The sequence below is a fragment of the Aythya ferina genome, assembly GCF_964211825.1.
Source record: "Aythya ferina genome assembly, chromosome: 2".
In the NCBI taxonomy this organism is placed as follows: domain Eukaryota; kingdom Metazoa; phylum Chordata; class Aves; order Anseriformes; family Anatidae; genus Aythya; species Aythya ferina.
The window spans coordinates 16,247,306-16,267,005 of record NC_140297.1 but is presented as its reverse complement, the minus strand read 5'-3'; the positions used below and the strand labels follow the sequence as shown (position 1 = coordinate 16,267,005).

The 19,700-nt window shown below is 38.3% G+C and overlaps 1 protein-coding gene across 17 annotated transcripts in view; it reads left to right on the top strand.

Moving 5' to 3' along the window:
• SVIL (supervillin) overlaps window positions 1–19,700 on the top strand; it is a 135,819-nt gene that overhangs the window by 86,385 nt on the left and 29,734 nt on the right. For 11 of the 17 annotated variants that reach the window (XM_084512046.1, XM_084512041.1, XM_084512042.1 and 8 more), the window contains 11 exons: window positions 856–1,746; window positions 2,077–2,247; window positions 2,893–2,927; window positions 4,072–4,133; window positions 4,537–4,676; window positions 5,428–5,523; window positions 6,742–6,994; window positions 8,460–8,483; window positions 9,540–10,026; window positions 11,482–11,701; window positions 17,349–17,478. In XM_084512046.1, coding sequence (XP_084368172.1) covers window positions 856–1,746; window positions 2,077–2,247; window positions 2,893–2,927; window positions 4,072–4,133; window positions 4,537–4,676; window positions 5,428–5,523; window positions 6,742–6,994; window positions 8,460–8,483; window positions 9,540–10,026; window positions 11,482–11,701; window positions 17,349–17,478 — 2,509 coding nt within the window. The remainder of the gene's footprint in view (window positions 1–855; window positions 1,747–2,076; window positions 2,248–2,892; window positions 2,928–4,071; window positions 4,134–4,536; window positions 4,677–5,427; window positions 5,524–6,741; window positions 6,995–8,459; window positions 8,484–9,539; window positions 10,027–11,481; window positions 11,702–17,348; window positions 17,479–19,700) is intronic. The other 6 variants (XM_084512050.1, XM_084512051.1, XM_084512054.1 and 3 more) reach the window with 4 other exon arrangements.

Here is a 19,700-nt window from a genome sequence, read left to right as displayed (position 1 = left end):
ATGACTCTGTGTTTTGCATGTGTGCTCCACAAGTCTAGAAGTGTTTCTAGAAAATGTTCTGGAGTAAGGTAACCTTTGGGAACATTCCTGTAAGTTTTGCATGTTGGAATGTTTAAGACAAATTAAGACTTTTTAAAACAGAATGCCTGATTCTGGTTTTCTTTTGAAACTTCTGATCCTCTGCAAGCCCTCTAAACAGCAACAGCCATGCCATAGTTTCACCTGGGGCTTCAAGGCTTGCACTTTTAATGCTTTTCTCACTTCCTGTACTAAGTTATACTAGATGTAAGAGATGTAAAATGTTACATGATACACAAAACTAAACAAAATCTCAAACATCAGAAGGTTTACGTGGAGATACCAACGTGTTTTCATCCTCTCCCCCAATATGCGACAGTATTTCGGTATGAAGTAAACTGCCCAATGTTTAGAAACCTTTACAAATCCGAATAAATACAGGATTGTCAACACAATATGCAACTTCAGGCTGAACCCAACACTTTAATAACAAACATGAGTTTGATTATCTTGTTTGTTTGGCTGAGACTATGGATATGTGCTGTTGGCCAAATGCAGTTGTGGCCTAATGGGAAGATGCTGGCCGTTTTCTGGGCTTGCTGGGTTACCTCTCAGGAGCCATGCATGTTCAAGGGCCTGCGAATCACCGGAATGGTTTTGAGCAATATTACTGCTAATACCGGGGGGTAGGAAGGGGTAGCATCATAATATTGCTCTCTTTTTTTATACTGATTGCTTTTTATTTTAATACGATATTGCTGTCTGTACCCTCGATCTGTGTTCCTTCCCAGATTGGGTATCGCTGTTCACAGCTTTGATCCTTTTTCTTTCTTAAAGAGTAAAAGTTAGAGAGAAACTGGTGAAAGAGGAAAGCGCGCGTGGAAGCCCCGAACCTGTCACAGACAGTGTCCCTCAGAGAAAGTCCCATCCCGTGCCAGCCCACTACATGCCTCTCCAGACAGAAACATCTGCCTTTGACAGGGTTGTAAATCAGCCCGTCAGCGCGGTCCGCCAACCAATACATGGCTATATCCAGCCTGCTGGCATTGCTCACACGGCTCAGCTGATGGCAACTGAAGAAGCAGAAAATCTCCCCGTTGGCAGCCGTCTCCTAGCAGACAGCGTCAGCCTGCTAACAAAACCAGCAGCGGCCCCAGCGTCAGAGAGCGACAAGAAAGAGGCGCTTGGTTATGGAGCAAAGCCTGATGAAGAGGAGGCCCTGGAGGGGGAGCAGGCTTCCAAAGGCAGAAGGCCCATCTTGCCGTCTGAGATCCGCAAGCAAGGGAAGAGCCACGAAGGCCTCTTTGGAGGAGGAGAACTGGATACCACCACCATGGGGAGCTCCTCTTCTGCCAGCAAGCCGAAGGTCAACTCGGAAGTTCAGAGGGAGCTAGAGTGCAATAGGAGACAGGGTCCTGAGCAGCCCCCGAAGGCCCCGGAGAACATAGAAAGGAGCGAAGCGGTTATGTACATACAGAGCGGGTCCGTGTCGCAGCCTGCCAAGGCAAAAGGTCCCGTCTGGAAAGTGTCAACAGCAAAGCATAAAGTCCTGACTCGCTCCATGTCTGACTATACGGTGGCTCCTAAGCTAGCATCTTTTCATAGTAAGGAGAGCACGGAAGCAAATGCAGCAAATGGTGAGATTGGCATGGTTGACACAAAAGTCTCTGTTGCCCAGCTCCGTAATGTCTTTCTGGAAACTGCTAATGCCAACAAGAAAACAGACCTGTAGGTGACATTTCAGACGTATTTTCGTGTGAAACTTGCACGTCCTTGGCAAAATTACACACACTCAACAACAGTTGTGTTGGGCACTTAAAGCACACAGCTTAGCTCTCACCAGTGTGTATTGGAGGCTGAGATGGTCTGAAGGCCGCTTCTGTGCTTCTGCTTGCTGGTGCAAGTTGTGATGGGGGTAGCTGGGAGGTGTACGTCCGTGCATGGTACCGGAGGAGCATGCAGAGTGATCTCTGGTGGATTGTAGAGTTGCTTACATCTATGCTTTACTTCTCTCTCCTATTTTCTTTCCTATGCGCTTTCTATCATGTGGTTTAAAAGCGAGTCTCGGTTTGAGATGTCAACGTCAGGTAGCGCTTTGTCTGCCAATGGGGATCGCGAAAGAGGGCCACGAAGGCCGAGGCGCTATTTTACTCCTGGTGAAAATAGAAAGACTTCTGAGAGATTTAAAACTCAACCTATAACGTCAGCAGAACGAAAGGAGACGGATAGGTAGGCATGTATGTGGTTCTGTGTAGCGTTCTGGTGCAGGTAGGCATGAACAAGCTTGTGAAGAAAATTTTGTTCACTTGTTAGCATAAATATTTTACAAGGTTATCATTTCCCCTTAAAAATAATCGAGTATTGGTTATGGGATAAATTCCAATTGACTTGAATATGCAGTTTTTCATGAAATAAGAACCAACGAAAACCAATTTGCTGCAAATCCCTCTCCATAAAATGGTAAACAGTGAATCATAAAGTATTACAGCTGTCTGGTTCTGTCTAATGATAAAAGCTTTTGTCTGTTTTTATATAAAGAGTTATATAAAATAAAGAGCCCATCTACTCTGCTTTATCATTTGCTATAAAAAAAAATCTACAGATTTTGTGTTAAAAGAGTTGGCATCAAATCTTAGATCTTCTGCAAGATGAAGTGGAAATCATTTTCCCTTACTGTATTCAAGTGTGGCTGTGATTGCTTGCCTTTCTGCTTTATTAAAGGATGTTACAAGTGGAAACTGTTGAAACTTGAAAAATAGACAAGTTTCAAATCCTTAAGAATTCTTATGTCTTGCTGCTTCAGATGGAGTTTGAATCTCATTTTTGATGTCTCATTTCAAGCTAACTTCTTCCTGTTTGATTATTTTTCACTAGGTCATTTTTGAGTGCAGAAATACCAACTGCTGATGGTATGTCACTATACAATTTTCTAAGGAAGAAATGGGAACAAATGTATTTTTTTTAACTGAAGTGGTGTTTGATAATGCAAACAAAGTCCACCTGAATATAAGCATCAATTCCTATAATAGTTTGAAGTACCACTTTTCCTTGGCCATGTCTGCTACAGACTTAATTTCAGATTAATTTAAGTCCAGAAGTTGATCTGTGGACTCCTAACTATATATGGGGAGTAGAGGGTGGAGTGGCTTCCTTTTTTAATTTAATTGCTTTTATCTGACTGCTAGCTGGAAAAAAAAAAAAAAAAAAAAAAAAAAAAAAATTTAATCATTAGTTCAGGGCTAATAACTAAAAAGCTTTTACTATAGTGAGAAACTGATATTAGCAAAGTATTTCCTAGCTAAGGATGTTGCAAGATGCTGGTTATTAAATTATATAATTGTCTGCCATCTTGCTTCTCTTTTCTTCATGTCACTCTCAGCAACTCTGGTACAAATTAAGAAGCTAATCTCATGAGGAGCTAAATTTAGACTTTAATGCCTTATGCTATTTGAAAGCTGATACTCTGCAGCTTTGAGATGCTGGCTCTTGGATCTTGAGGATGCTGATTTCAGCTCCTAAGCATACCAGTTGAACCTTTAAAATATGGGCAGAGAAGATGGTAATCAGAATGACCAGCTGCCAGGAGAGACTCTTGTCTGGTCAACTGAGAGAAAATAGGTGTCCTATTCAGCAGGATAAATACTGAGCTTAAGACAGTGGTTGATCTCTCAGTCTTAAGTATTTTCTTAGTCAATGTGTTATCATAGACTAATACATATATGATTATAAATAATGCTTATAATAATGCTTACCCTGAAATCACATGAATTGTCCTGAAGAAAAATCTTTTGCTCCCAAAATCCTGTTCAGAATTTTTCTCTGGTGCAATACATGTAAATACAAGTATAAGTTTATTCAATTTGGTTCATGATATATCTTTCATTAAAAGGGAGTACAGCCAATTTATTTGCTGCAAATGCTTCTTTTATTACTAAAATGTTATTTTGGGGGAGTTTGGAAATCATTTAGTCAGAAAAACTTTCACTTACTACAAGCTATGAGCTTGATTCATTATATTCATTACATTCAGCTTTTTTTTTTTTCTTTCTGTAGATGAAGAAAAATTAGATGACCGAGCCAAACTAAGTGTAGCTGCAAAGAGGCTGCTTTTTAGAGTAAGTATTACATTTTCTTAATAGAAAACAGAGCTAAACATTGCATATTCAAGATGCTGAGGATGATTAGGTTCATTAGAATGAAGTGTAATGCATTTAACCAAGTCCAAGCACATACTTTTTTTTTTTTTTTTTTTTTTTTTTTTTTAACTTCATCTCATCTACCTATGCAGCAGACCTGTTGCTTTAAAGCCATCTTTGAGAACAACATTTGAAGAAATGTGCAGTTAATTTTAATTCCATGATGGCTACTGTATTATTATATCCTGGTTCTAATTGTCTACCTGGTTCAGAGGTAGACAATCAGGAAAATTAATACTTTGCATCCAGGAAAGCTTAAAAGAAAATAGTGTTTTAGAACTTTTTTTTTTCATGGTTTTAATTATGATATATGTCCACTTAGGAAATGGAAAAATCATTTGAAATAAAGAATATTCCTAAACCACCTACAAGAAGTTCAGCAGTAGAGAGAAGACTGCGGCGTTTGCAGGATAGATCGCACACACAACCAATTACCAGTGAGGAAGTGGTCATTGCAGCTTCGTAAGTCTTGTTCATGTGTTGGCTCTAACTTTGGTTCCTGCTTTTAAATCTGGGAATAAGTACCATATATGTGGTGTTTACAACTTTGTAGCAAGGCAAAATGTTTATTGTTAAAGGCCAACTTCCTTGAGAACCACAAGGGAAGCTATATTGAAATTCCTTATTAGAAGTAGAGGGACTAGTAAAACATAAATTGCATGAACTGTAATTTGGCAGAAGGTTTACGAAGCTGTAGATTAGGTAAATGGGATTAATCATAGCATTGGTTTGTAACTCAAATGAAAAGGATACTTCACACTGAGGGAAATCTGCACTATTTCTTATGGAATGTATTTGTATTGGGAAAAGGCTTTTAAACTCTGAAATCTCAAATGTACTTCCTGAAAACATTTCTTGCACTTTGGTCATACATCATGAAAGTTTCCTGAAAAAAAAAAATATTTTGGGGGGAAAATGGAGAAAAAGGTGAATAGATGTTCATCTAATGATCTGCTAAAAGATGGCTTATGTTATGGGTAACAGCATCTTCGAGAGACAACCTGTTTGCTCCTCTAGGCTTTTAGTTCTTTCAAAGTATTTGATGTTATTTTGCAAAGTTCACAGCAGTTAATTAAAAATCATTGCTATTTGTTTTTTTCTGTTTTGTTTTGTTTTTGGTCTTTTCTGTAGTTAACACTTAATGTATTGCTTTTCTTAATGCTTTTTTCTTCTCTCTCCCTGTGAATTTTCCCTCCTTGGCAATTCTTTAAAGTGAACCTACCCCTGCTTCACGTTCTGTGAATACCCACACAGTAGTGACAAGAGTACCTAGTCCCACTGTAGTTAAGAGCACTGTACAACCTATCAGGTACTGGGGGGGATAAACATGCATGTTACATGGAGCACAAGATTCCTCAATAGCAGATGCATCTTTAAAGTCTTGAATGCCTTTTCAATGTGTCAAGTCAATACTTGTTTCAAGAATATTTAAAACATTTGTCAACTTCGTTTACGTTTGCATGATAAAACATCGCAGCTTTTTTTGGTCAAGCATCTGTTTTTAGGACCTCTCTAACCACACTCACCTATTCTAGAAGTGTATTATATGTGAAAGAAATGAATATGCATGTGAGCAAACCTGGCAGAACCCTCTTTGCTCTTGTACTTTTATATATAGTGATGTCGTCTTGACGTGAAAATACCAGAGTTGGGTGCTTGATTTCACAAGCAGTACATATCCTCTTTGTCTGTCTCTACATATATTTTTTTCTAGTTTGCAAAATTGAAGGAAAGATAAGAAATTGCACCACCTATAGGTAAAGTTGCAGAATACTATTACATTCTGAACAAGAGAATTTTAGCAAAGAGAGCACAACAGAAAAAAATACTAATTCCATAAATGTGGCTGAATCTAGCTAGAGGTGAATAAAATGTTATTGTAGAGACAAATGCAGTTACAGCTTTTATGAATGAATGTGTCTGCCTTCAGCATTGGTCAAACAATCTTAAAAATTAACGGAGTATATTGCAAAACTATTTTTTATTGTTGAGTCACCCCGATAACTCTAAACAAAAGCAAAACTGACCTCTATTCTCCTTCAAATTATCAGAGGCATTACAATTTATGCTAAGCTAAAAGAACCCCTAACTTGGAATTTAAATTCATCTTCTACATGTTTTATCCTATATGATCCACAAATTATTTCTAATAAAACTGAATTTTACATAAGTTGCATTGTAGGACAAGTGTTTGTTCTACAGCAGCATTGTAAATGTCTCTAACTCTGTATTCTGTATAAAGTGATTGGTCTGAAAAGTCTGTCTTCAATCTTGAGTTCTCCTTTCAAAAAATTGTTATGTCATAATCAAATGAATTTGCGAATGAAAAATTTTAACTTTTTTTTTAAATCTTCAGCTGTTAAATTAGAACCCATCATGCCAATGTTGAACCACTGCATAACCACTTAGGCTGCTATATTACATTGGCTATTGTGCTTCATACGCAGTTCTTCTGCTTCTATCAGGTTAAGATTCTAAAACTTCGTAACAGCGTCTTTAAAACTCATTTCCAGTTCTGTTTCTTCAGCTTGCAGGCATCAGCACACCAAAAAATTTTAGCTAAAGAGGAGATAAGAGCAGCCAAAGAGGCGATGGGGCAAGATCAGTCTGATGAACCAGATTCTTCCACATTAAGTTTGGCAGAAAAGATGGCTTTGTTTAACAAACTGTCTCAACCAGTATCCAGGGCCATCTCCACAAGGAGTCGAGGAGACATTAGGCACAGGAGGATGAATGCTCGTTACCAGACCCAGCCCGTCACTCTTGGAGAAGTTGAGCAGGTAAGTGCAATCTTAGTTCTTTTTCATTTGTTAGTTTTTTATTGAAAAAAAGAGCTTTAGTGTGAAATGCCACGACAGTTGGCCTTTTCTTTGCTCTGAGCTACACAGTGGGGTCATGACATATTCCCAGGAAAAAGCTTCAGGAAGCAGTCTTCTGACACTGAGAAACAACATCCTCCAAAATGTTCAAGTTCATTGATGTGTTTTCCTTTTATAAGTAATTTAAGAGTATATCATCATCCTGATGAGTGCACACTGTACCTTTCATGGTCTATGTCTTTTCCGGTGTCTTTTTCAACTTCTAAAAGTAAATTCATGACCAAAAGGGTGAAAACTGTGATGCATCTCGTTTTGGAGCTTTGTCATGTGCATCTTTCAAATCTGTTCCTGAAGACACTATTTATTCCAGTATTACGACATTGTTCTGTTGTTTTCCACTGGGAGGGGGCATTGATTTTAATTCTTCTTTTGTTCCACCAAAACAGAATACTTCTGAAATTCAGAAATTCATGATTAAAACGAAGTGATTTAAAACTGTGCAGTGGAATTGGGCTTCTCAGTCTGGAATCCTTCATATAATTGGAACTGGAAAGGAATGCCTTTTTAGTGGAGCTTGAGAACAGGATGGCCAAGCAGTAATCTTTCAGATCTGATGTTTGCAACAACATCAGTCCCTTAGCACTATAGCTTTAGAAGAAAGCACTTTAACAGTGAAGGATCACTCCTTTGCATGTTGCATTTCCAAGGATTTGGATTGATCTGAGTGTTAGAAAGTTCCTGCCCTACCTAGTCTTTCTATAATGCTTCATTAATCTTCCTACATTTTCCATATATTAATAGAATTGTGGGAAGGTAGGATTTCTTTAAGTATATTGGTGCAAAACTGCATGAATACATAACTGTGCCTTATGCTTACTTTACTTAGGCTTGAAGTAGTAGTAAATATTTGGCATATTTATCTTAACCAGATTTCCAGACGTTACAGAGTACTATTTCCATTCATTTTCCATATGCCAACCACTGTCACAGTTGGAACTCTTTAATGATCGTGTCACTAACTTGTTTGGGGGCCAGGAAGGTGATCAACAGAAATGGGCTGAAGCAGATGGGAAAGAAGCCAGTGACAGTCACATTAATTTGTCAGACTTTTACACGATGAACTTACGCTTCAAGCAAGAAAATGCAGAGGAAGCGTATTGTGTCATATCCTTTTGAACCTAGCAAAAGAAACCACTTGCCTCTAAACAGTACTATAGGAATGTATTGTCAAAAAGACCTTACATAGAGACCTTACATTTGGAGTTTTGAGATGTAGTTATGGTTGTTGTAGGAAGAAACAAAGGAAAGGTAAGAAAATAGACAACTAGAGGTTTCATTACCAAAATGCATAATTGCAAATGTAAATATCTTGTAATTGAAGCTGAAATCCCTTTGCTGATCTCCTCTAAATTTCTAATTCTAATAGATGCAATGGAAAAAGAGTAAACCGGTAACTATGTTATTAATGTTTCTTTGGAATCTTTGAGCTAGTGTAGTAGTCTTTGCTCAGCTTTCTGATTTAATATATGAGTGTGTTGTCCATGCTTTATGGAATTTGCATGTGCTTTTTAAGTGTTTAGTTGACTTACTCCTAGTGGTGTGAGTTTGCCTTATTCCTTTTGCATGCTGTTCACTAGCCCCGCAGTTAAAGAAAACAACAAAAAAGTCAAACAAAAAACATCTCCTGATTTGTATGAAGGCATATTTGTCACTATTTCATGGCTTTTATTCCCTTTGGAGAAGACAAACCCAAGCTGTCCATTTCAGGGAAATTTTGCATCTTAACTGTCTCTAAGAAAACTTTTATAAAATTATTATGTTCAAGTAATGAAAGTTAATTGTTTCTCTGTAGAGGCTGGCAAAGCAAATTTGGACTTTGTTATGTAATTCTTAGATACAAATACTTCTCTTAGAGATGTATGAGACAGCAAATGTTTGATATTTGAAAAAGTCTTAGACTAACAGTCCTGTGTGAAGGTGATTTATGTGGTGAAAGTGTCGGGAATGTGTGCCCCATGTAAGACAGCACGGAGCATTCTCTTGGTGCTGAGCTTGCTTTGGAGCTGCAAGCTGCATAACCATATCAGAGCAGAGCTGTGCCAAAGCTAATTAGCCCTGTTGATTAGCCTGAGCACATGGCATGTCATCCGGCATCTGGAACCCGAACTAATTCCTGCTCCCGGTGCTGTGCAGTACCATGTCAGTACAGACCTTTTCATGCAGCTCAGACACAAAGTCATATTGCATGCTACACACCTGCCCTCTATTGCTAAAGATTTTGCTGTGCATATGCAGTCATTTTTACCTTGGGTGGAATCATCCGTTTACAGCCAAATGATGGGGCATTCTGGCTCCCCCTAACTGTTACGAGTGTGTATTTGTAGAGCATTGTACTCATGTGGAAGCATACCTTCTGCTCTGAAGAACTTACGTGGTAGATTTTTCTTGGGAACGGATGATTTCGGAGCTCTCAGGTCCTTTTTTATTTTTATGTGTTTGTCCATAGGTGCAAAGTGAAAGTGGAAAAATTGCTCCCCTGCCAACTGCAGTCGCAACATCAGTTGCAACAATGGCTTCTGCCCTTTCTGCACTGTTTGCCGGAGACCTGCATGCGAAGCCAGCCAGAGATGGAAGTGTGAGTGCTGCCACAAAAGCTGATTTGAGATTCCACACTTCAGCCGAAAACTCGGAGTCTTCAGGAAAACACATGCAGAAGTCAGAACAGTGGCAGCCTTCATCAGAAGTGCTAGAAAGCAAAAGATCATCAAAGAAGCATGAAGAAGAGGGAAAGAGGTTTCTGGCACATGAGGCTAATGAAATTAGAAAGTACAGCTCCTTTGAGGAAGAAACCACACATCCTGTTCCTGAAAAAACAGGGGACTACCATAAAGAATCTACATACAGCTTCCTGAGGAAGGGCAGCATGGAACTGTTTAGTTCACAAGCACTTTTTCAGCCTCTTGAGCATAAGGAAATGGATACTAGCATGCAAGGTAAGTGGGAAGCCAAAGAAGGCCAGTCCTTTGAAGAAACCATGGATTTGGAATGTGACGTGCAAAGCAAGACTTTGCAAAGAAGTGCAGTATGTGCCTGCTGTTGGTGTAGTCTAGTTCAGCAAACAGCAGAGTTTCTCAGTTTTTAAACATCTTTTCAAATATTATCAAGACAGTTTTTCTTTTTTAACACTGCTTAAAGGTAGAGAAAAAGTTGTGACAACTTAAGTTTTGCAAGTACAATTTTCTTTTAGTTATTCTTGTACCTCTTCAGGCCTTACAGATGGCTCAATTTTATTGAGATTTTCTTAACTTTTGTGGTAAGTGGCAGTATATACTGAAGTTAATTTTTTTGTTGCTTCCTCTACTGCCTCTTCCTCTGCACTCCAAAATACTGAACAAGCTGAACTTGTTGCTCTGGGTCAAGTATTTGTTCTGAATTCTTGCCACCTTCTGCATATATAGCTATATTTGTTATATATTAGCCACATATGTACATATATAGCAAGTAGTGATATATGATTATTGAAACACTACTATTATTTTCCCTTCAATTTTATGACAAAATATAAACCAAGTAATTCTAGAGCAGTTTTCTGTTTTAAGTTGGGGGTACAGGACCAAAGTATCCTATAGTGCTAGAAATATTTTTTTCTTTGTCCCATGAAGTTAATTCATTTTGAATTTAAATGGTCTCCAAACAGATGTAGGGAGGAAGGTATAGTTCTGCTTGTATTCATCAAAAGCAGTGTCCATTCTATCTAATTAGCTTTCTGTGACTACAGACGGAGACGGAGACTGGGGTAGAACAGGAGCAGTCATGTATCGGGGGGTATTGTGCTAGTAAAATTTCAAAAAGAATGAAGGTGACTTCTGTTTCCTTCAGGATAGCTCTCATGGTGCATTTATTTTTTCTCAAGGCACTTTTTCCTATGGTTTAATTGCAGCTCAAGAAAACAAGAAAAAAGAACCTAACACCCTCCTAGAAAATAAGATCTTCATTAAATTATTAAATATATTAAATTATTCTAGTATGGTACTTATGCATTAAATGTTTAACCTTTAAATTAATTTCTCTAAATTCAGCTTCTCTTCCCCTACCCTTTGTTCCCCTCTCTCTTTCATCTCTTTTTTTTTTTTTTTTCATGTTGGCATGATGAAAGGAGCAGCAATTTGTGCCTCATCCATATGAAGTTCAGAATTATGCATTGAACATTGAAGCTCTGTGGCTTTGTGTGAACTTCAGTCAAAAAGGGACAGTCTGTTCAACAGATAATATTGAACAATTAATCTTTCTATGCTAGCTCAGCCAGAATTGTTTTCTCTTTTGGGATAGCATGTGATTTGTGATTTGAATTTGTGAAAAAACAGATTTACTGCTTCAGTGTAGGTAATGTAAAATAAGTTTGAGAATAGCACTAAGTCTAATTCAGCACGTTTCTTTTGACCGGGCAGACCATGTTGAGTCTACTTCTGAACTCACCAGCACATCAGCAATGAGGACTGTTTCACAGACTGCAGCTGTGGCATCCTGTAGACTGCAGGAGCTCTCCGAACAATTGGAAGGAAAATTTTATAAGAACTCCTGTGAGATGTTTTCTGTTGGAGAGAACAAAACACAAGCAGCTGAAGATGTCCTTGATAGTTCCAGCAAAACGATGTCAATTAAGGAAAGGTACTTAAATTTCACTTTATTGAAATGGTCTCTATAAATACAGTTATTAGAGTGATGATTATAAAAAGAAGCTTTAAGCCTTTTTCTAAGAAAAGCTAAGCACTGTTTACTGGGCTCTATTAGCTGTCAGAAACTAACAGTAGAAACATGCAGTTAATCTGACTGACATGCTTATAAAGCATCGTCATCTCGTGATGAATGGGAATTACTGTTGAAGAGAACATGATAATCTGATTTTGAAACAGCCACCTGAAAAATCAATAAGAGATTCAGAAAACGAAAGTAGTAAAATAGTTATATATATATTGAGTAGAACTCAATATATTTCATCAGGTTCTGTTTTCAGTTACAAGTTATAATGTGTTTGTTTTTGGTTTTTTTTTAATTTTATTTTTTAATTAGCTATTTCATTGTTGCTCTGTGGAAATAGTCTCTTTATAGTAAGCCAAGTACAGAGAATCAGGGATGGACTCTGTGATATTTCCCACGTTACTTCAGAAATATATAGTTCCTGTTTTGATATCTGAGAACTTCCTCTGGGATTTTAAAGGATAATAAACTGGACAGGTTTGTGGGAGTATTAGAAGCAATTTTTCGAGCCCGAGATCATTCAAAAATGAAATCAAATGTTAATTATTCTGTCCTTGTATAGAAACTAGGAGATCCTAGCTGGAGCTCCAATAGCTGCTGTAGTATTTGTAAAACTTGTTCTAATTTAGTTAAAATGTCAGGAGTATAAACTCAATCCCAAAGTATAAAAGGATCCAGTAGCAGTACAGTGAGTAAAATTATGATTGTTTGCTTCGGATTGACAAATAGGCTTATTCATACTTCAGTTTTTGTGCAGTGAAGGTAGAACTGATAAATCAAAGTAGCTGCTTCACTGAACTTTCAGTGTGTCAAAGTATTCCATCACTTTGTGAGGTGGGTGTAATATTAGGTACTCCAATCCATTTTTTTCAACAAGATACCAAAGCATGCTTCATGTATTTCTAGGAGGTGTGTGAGTCATCCTCATTTTTAGCATCCCCACTCCCAGTTATCTGTTTAATATAAGGAGAACAGAGTGACTAAAACAGCTGTAACAGTCTTAGTCCCCTTTCTGAAAGATGTACTTAGCATTTTCAGTTTACTGGTTTTTTTTGTTTGTTTGTTTTAAAGCAACCTTTCCCCCTTAATCCTTCTGCAAATATGTCAACTGTCTGGACAGATAAGACTTAAATCCAGTAAATTCTGGTTTATGGGTAGTAAATGATCTACCTTCCCCGAGCCTAGTGGGGGAAAAAGAGACTGGAGGGAGGGGGAACATCCAAGTATGAGCAGCTGGTTCGATCCTAAATTTAATGCTTCAGTTGAGTTGGTCTCTTGAAGAACTGATGTTCCTGTCAGACTGTCAGTCACACTCACCATCGGGAATTGCTTTCGTTGGGCCTCCAAGACTGACTGTTCAACACGAAAGCCAACACTGGAAAATACCTGTTGTCTTGTCAGAGATTTGTATTCTCAGATTCTGCAAACATCTGTAAATGGCAGAGCTGTTACCAAATCATTTTAGCGTTCCAAAATACTACGGTACTCTACTTCTTGACCTAGAATTATTAAAAAAAAAAAAAAAAAAAAAAAAAAAGAAGACTAAAAAGACTGGTTGTATTCTTTTTTTCTTTTGCATGACCGTAGCTGACGCCAACTATTTATAAACCTCAAAGAACATTGCTGCTAAAGATTAACTTTTACACTTTGCTTTTTTGGGTTGGATTGTTTTTTTTCCCTTTCACATTCACTAACTTCATCTTCCCATCCAGTGGATTTTTCTGGCTGTGTCAGACATTCTTTCACCTTATGGAAGAACAGCTTTTGCACAGATGTAATGATATTTGGGCAGGATGCATGCATGTTGGTCTGGATGAAAGTGATTTTCCACAAAGACTTATTTCACTGAAGTAGTATTATCCTTGGGGGTGAGTGCATACCTAGCATTTTCAAAATTACCTATATTTTATGGAAGAATGAAAACCGTGATTTTTAAAGAAAGAATATATGCCTATCCTCTCTTCTGCAAACATGACACTTGGAGGTGAGGGGGAGCAAAGGCTCATATCTTACAGTAGGCTGTGTGTTTTGTTAGACAGACAGGACCAATCCACTGACGTGTTATATATGAGTGCTGGAAACCTTTTTATAATTGTCTTGTATTCAGCTAGACAAATTAGGAGTTTGGGAGAGGCCTTCAGGAAGAGGAATGTCTTGGAGGACTTTGAACAGAGTGTCATTTATATGTAGCTACCTGTATTTGTACGTTTACGGAGACCAGAGTTTCTCGAAAGCCACCCTGCCTGCTCCTCTTCAGAAGTCGGCTGTACACCATGAACTTGATTTTCAAAAGCTACAGATAAGTAGCTGGTGGACCTCCAGCCTTCGTTCAGTCCTTGTCAGGACAAACCCAATCTAAACTTTAGCTTCAGCCTTTTTTGATGAATGGATGCCAGAACAAGACCTTCTATAGCCTAGGACATGTATATAGTGAATTTATGAACTCTTTGACCATCGGTTTCCTGTCTGTATTACTGCACTCAAATTGGCCTCCAGGCAGCTGAAAGGCAGCTAAAAAGAAGTGGTCAAGTGCAGCCAATGGAGTCCATGTGAAAGCCAAATCTGTGTCCAGTTTGTGTCATCTCAAGGATGACACTAGCAGCAAAGATACTAAAAGATTGCTGCAGAAGAAAGATGTCTTTTTTTTTTTTTTTTTTTTTTTTTTCCATTTTTGCCTGGGCTTTTGCCAAGGCTTTTCAGACAATGCTCCTTATTTAGGCAAAACCACTGGTTGAATCTTGCTTGCATTTCCCCTCAGTACTAATCTGACATTTTTCCTTCATTTTTGAAACCTTTCACTTTGACTCAATCCTGACACCTCTGGATCATTTTATCTGTGTAGCAGGTAAAAAAATGACACTAGGCAAGCTGACAAAGATGGTCAGATACATAGTAAAGATTTTCCTTTCAAGAACAGAGTAAAACCTATTTTTCAGATTGGAAAATGAACTTTGGGATGCAAAGGAGGAAGCTGTATGAATAGAACTATGAAGGTGAATAATAAATCAAACTGGAGGTGCAATGAAACTAGTAGGCAGCAGGCTTTAAACAAATCCAAGGGTTAGACCCCCAAATTCTTTTTTTAAATTTTTTTCCCCAAACTGTTCAAAGAATCATTTGCTGTCTGCTCTCAGAGTTAAGCTACTGATCTGGTGGGCCTGCTTGTGTGATCCAGTTCAGCATTTCTTGCATCTTTATTTATACAAAAGGATGCCCTCCAAAGGCTGTTGAGTCAAGGTGGTCAGTATTTATTGCTGTTTCCATGGTTCGAGACAAATGCATGGCTTCAGGTTTTGTGCAGCAGTGAAGTTTTCAAGGGCATGCTGGGCATGCCTATTTCTTTAAAGGTGTTATTTAATCTCCTGAGGCAGGCAGGCATATGACCTTACTGTAGGAATGAGTTCTTTCGTTGCATGTATGAGTGGAGGATGAATCCATCCTTATGACGAAGAAGAGAACAGTCTCCAGAGACAAAGAAACAGTCTCAGAATTAGAGATTTCCCCTTCCTGATCTGCCAAGCTGTTTGGGCCAAAGGTCAGTGGCAGGATACCCTGCAGTAGTGTCAAACTACAGGGTCAAAAAACAGGGCAGATCTTTTCTGCCTGCTATGCTGTGCAGCTGTGGACATTTTTAAAAACAAACCCATTTTAGGCTGAAGCTGATCAAAACACCTTCCAGCTTCAATTAGTGCAGATCGTTTCTAAGCAAAGCTGACCTGAGAGAACGTGACTATTGAAGATAATTCATCTGTGTGATGGCAATTCGGTCCAATCTTGGTCTCCTCCACAGTTTCACACATGCATGGATATACTCCAGCAGATAAGTTCTGGGCACTGAAATCTTGTGAAAGTTCTGAAAACAATGACCATGGCCTCAACTCTTCATCCTGAGTCCTCTTCACCCCTACCCATGCAGTGCTGTTAGGTATGAAGCAGCCAGGCAATGTGAAGCTTGCCAGCACTGTCTGCATGGGCAGGAAGAGAAAGAGAGGAAACAACTGTTTTCTTGAACACAGCATTCTTACTGCCATTGTATTCTTTGGATTTACTGTCTTCTGCATCTTCAGTTTTTCTCAGCTGACTGCCTTAGGACCAACTGGGTTTCCCTGAGGATGTCAGTAGCATGGCTGCGCTGCCTGGATTTTTGCAGGAAGCAACTGTCTGAAACAGTCCTGTCTCTTCCTTTCCATAGTTTCAGGACAAAATTTGTACAGTAATCACATCTCTGAAAGCACATCTCCATATTTTGTGATGGAAATAAGTTGACAACCTACTGAACCTGTACAAATAGTAATAGGGTTAGGGGTCTTGGTGTAATCCTTACTGAAATGCCCTAGATTAAGAGGAAAAAAAAAAAAAAAAAAAGGTAAAAAGGTTATGTAACAAAATTTAACAATTCAACTAAAATAAAAATGACTTAGTGGACCAGCGCAAATGTTTGCACAAGTGCTACAGATACACATTTTTAAGAAATGCTTTTAGAAATCATTCTTAGCTAGAAAATTCACACAAATATTAATTTCTGAGGGCGGTAAGCTGAAGATCATGTCTCTGTGGACCTTATATTCCAAACTGATTTCCTCTGCCCCCAAAACTAATCACCTCAGAGTTTGTATGGACAGATAGGTTCTAATTCCAGCAAAACAAGTCTATGTGCTGTGCCCACTGGGCCAGTTAGCATCCATTTGTGCTGTATTTAGAATTTTACTTCAGATTACAAAATAGTACTTTCACAAGATCATGCTTAACTGAGATTAATGGTAATCTACATTGTAAATATAAGTCTTCCTTTAAACCAGTTGAATCTTGCAGATTGGCTTCACAGCTGTAGTACAGTAGCACCAAGTTGTTAGTGCATAGGTCCTACTAATTTATATGGCAGCAATGCCTGAAATGAGCAAGGAGATACTAAATGATCCCTAGCAGTCTGATAGTAACTTCAGTCATCAGGGTTGTAGTCCAAGCATTAACTGCAAAGTTATCATCTGATGTGCCTGATGAGACCTAATTGATGGCTGCCTGCTCTTAATAAACCTCTTCCTTCTTGGGTTTTAAAGGAAATAAAATTTATTTTATTTTTTTTTAATGACTACAATAAACACCAGTGATAGGATTTATCTCATTAACTTTGGACATCTATGGCATAAGCATCCATAGCTGAGCTAGTCAATCTCTGTGCCTTATTGACAAGGAGGGGAAGAAAGCAGTGATTCATCTAACCTCTTTATATGTCTGCTTCAGGATGATCTTCATTATACCCTGGCCTCCCTTGACTGTATTGGCAATTTGCACTGACTGTACAAATTAACTGGAGTGCCTGTCTCAGACTAGATGTCTGTGTTTTGTCAGATGATTCCCATTTGACATGTTCAGTAAAGGCTTGTTGTTCATTGGTGAGCTTTGTGTATGTCTACAAAATGTAAATAACTATGGTTAGCTAGAAAACTTAATTTCAGATTTTCTTGAATGCATCATTAGCGAAGTACTAAGGGTAGTTTCTAAGGGTAATGGGAGGTATAATGTTTAAAGATACTATGTTGGCATGTTTTTCTTCTAGGTTGGCATTGCTGAAGAAGAGTGGTGAAGAAGATTGGAAGAGCAGGCTCAGCAAAAAGCAAGAGTATGCAAAAGTGTCTGCCACTGATCGTAGTGCACAAATGCAAGAAGTTGAGCAGCTGTTGAAGAAGGTAATTCTATCCTTTTTTTTTTTTTTTTTGAAAAAACATATTGCTTGAAATGCTTCAGCTTTGATGATGCATCCAGCAAGACAGGCATGCCTAATATTAGCTACTAGCTCTTGCTACTCCTTTTGTTTAAAGACATGTTTGAAAAACAATTCTCCCAACATAAGACCTCTTCAAACAAGAATGTCTTCACTGTCTTGGTGCATACAGTATTGGTTAGAATGCCTTCACATCAGCAGATTGTGAAGCAGTAAGTGGGCCTGTAAGGCTTCTGGAATGTTTACAGGTATAATGATTAAGGTTTTCCTACACACACACACACACACACCAAGGTATGCGAAACTGGCTTAAGACTTGAAGTGTTTTCTTTAGTAAGGGTTCTTGGAAGAATTTAATGTTCCTAAAGGCGTGTTGTCTCTGTGCATATGCTTATTCTGAGCAATAATTTTGGATCCTAGAAGCACTAAGGAAATGCAGGTGTGAGAGCATCCATGAGTCATTCGACCCTTGGTTATCTTGCATGATCTTTGGTGTTTGTGGATAGCCAGAACCTCCTGGACAAGGATTTTATCTGTCTTGTTAGTGTTAGTGAGTAGAGCGGGAGATGGGTAGGAAGGTGTGGATGGGTTATTGAGAGATTTGCTTCAAGAATGGGCTCCCAGTTCAAACTAATGTAGATTCACTTCTCTGCAGAGTCTAGTATTTCAAAAACGACAGCGTTAAATAAAATGGCTGTTCCAAAAGCATTTAATTTTTCAAGGAATTTTTCCACAGAGGACAAGCAAAAATAAAATTGGTATTATAAATTTTACTCCTGGGAACAATAATCTTGGGATCTAATCATTTAGTTGTGAAAATACTGCTTCTATTGAATAGTATAGGTAAGCAAGCAATAAAAAGACTCCTTCTCCCATTGGTATATTACAAAAAAGGTGTTGTTACAGTCTGTCCTTATTGAGGATAAATCTGTGCCTCAACTTGCAGCCCATCAATGGTTGTGTGTTAACTGTACAGAAGATCAAGCAAACTGATCTTTACAGTTTGGTCTATGGATTTTGTTTCTATTTGCTGTGTGGACTTGCTCATAAATTCAGTTGCAAGTTTGAAGATGTCCTAAAGCACAAATTGTTTCACTGAGGAAAGCAAAGTTGTGGTCACATTTTTAACAGGCTAGTCTCCAAAATGACAACTGTTGAGATCAGATTACGAATGTTCTGTAGCTAAAGACAATGGAGCTGAGAAAAAGCTTTAAGCAGCTGCCAAGATTTAGGCAGAGATGAAACCTTTGTTCTCTCTTTTTACTCCCTGGCCCCCATATCCTCCCTGTTGTGCTACCATGTGCAGCAACACCACTCAGCGCAGCACAAGTTAGGCTTTTAAAGTAAGAGAGCATGAAGTGCTTGAAGGGTTCGAGCTTTGATGTGACAATGCTAGCAGTGGGAGCTTCTGTGACACAGGGTCACCCACTGTGTTGGTTCATGTTAGCTCTTGGCCATTTAGAGCCTGAGCCAGAGGATTTTTTGCATTTCTGCCAAAATGTGGGTGGAATCTTGAATATATAAGAAAAAAATGTCAGTAGTTTTGTCAGACACAACTGTATTGATATTTGTGATGCTGATTCATTACGTGTGTTACAAATAATGTAAAGCTTCGTCCACATCGACCACACTGCTTCCAACACATCACTGTCAGATGTCCTTACATCTGGAAATATTACTATATATAATTCTTCAGTGTGGTGGCTATTACCCTGTGAGGACCATGAAGCAGCATGCCACAGAAGTACCTACTTGTAGAAGAGCTTCTTTATAACGTACTTCAGAAATTTACTGCTTGCTGTTGCTGAATTTGCAATAAAAGTGCAGGATCTGAATTGACTACTGTGTTTTGAGCTAGTTAAAATACAGTTTCCACACACGGCAATCATGCATTGGCAGCAAGAGTGTGTACACTTCAGGCATTATTGTTAACTAGCAGGGCATGACAGAAGTTTTTCTAGTTGCTGTATGTCACTGTTCTTAATGCGGTCAAGTTCACCTTTTTAGTTTTTTTTTTTTTGTCTTTAGAAAGGTTGTTTAACTCATTCTAGAGGTTTGCTTATTGAAGCATAGCTATATAAAATAGAAGTTATCAGAGTACATTTAGATTTCTTGTAATCAACAAAAGTTGAAATATTAATATTAATAAAATAGCTACATTAAATAGTGCTGTTTGATCTCTTCTAG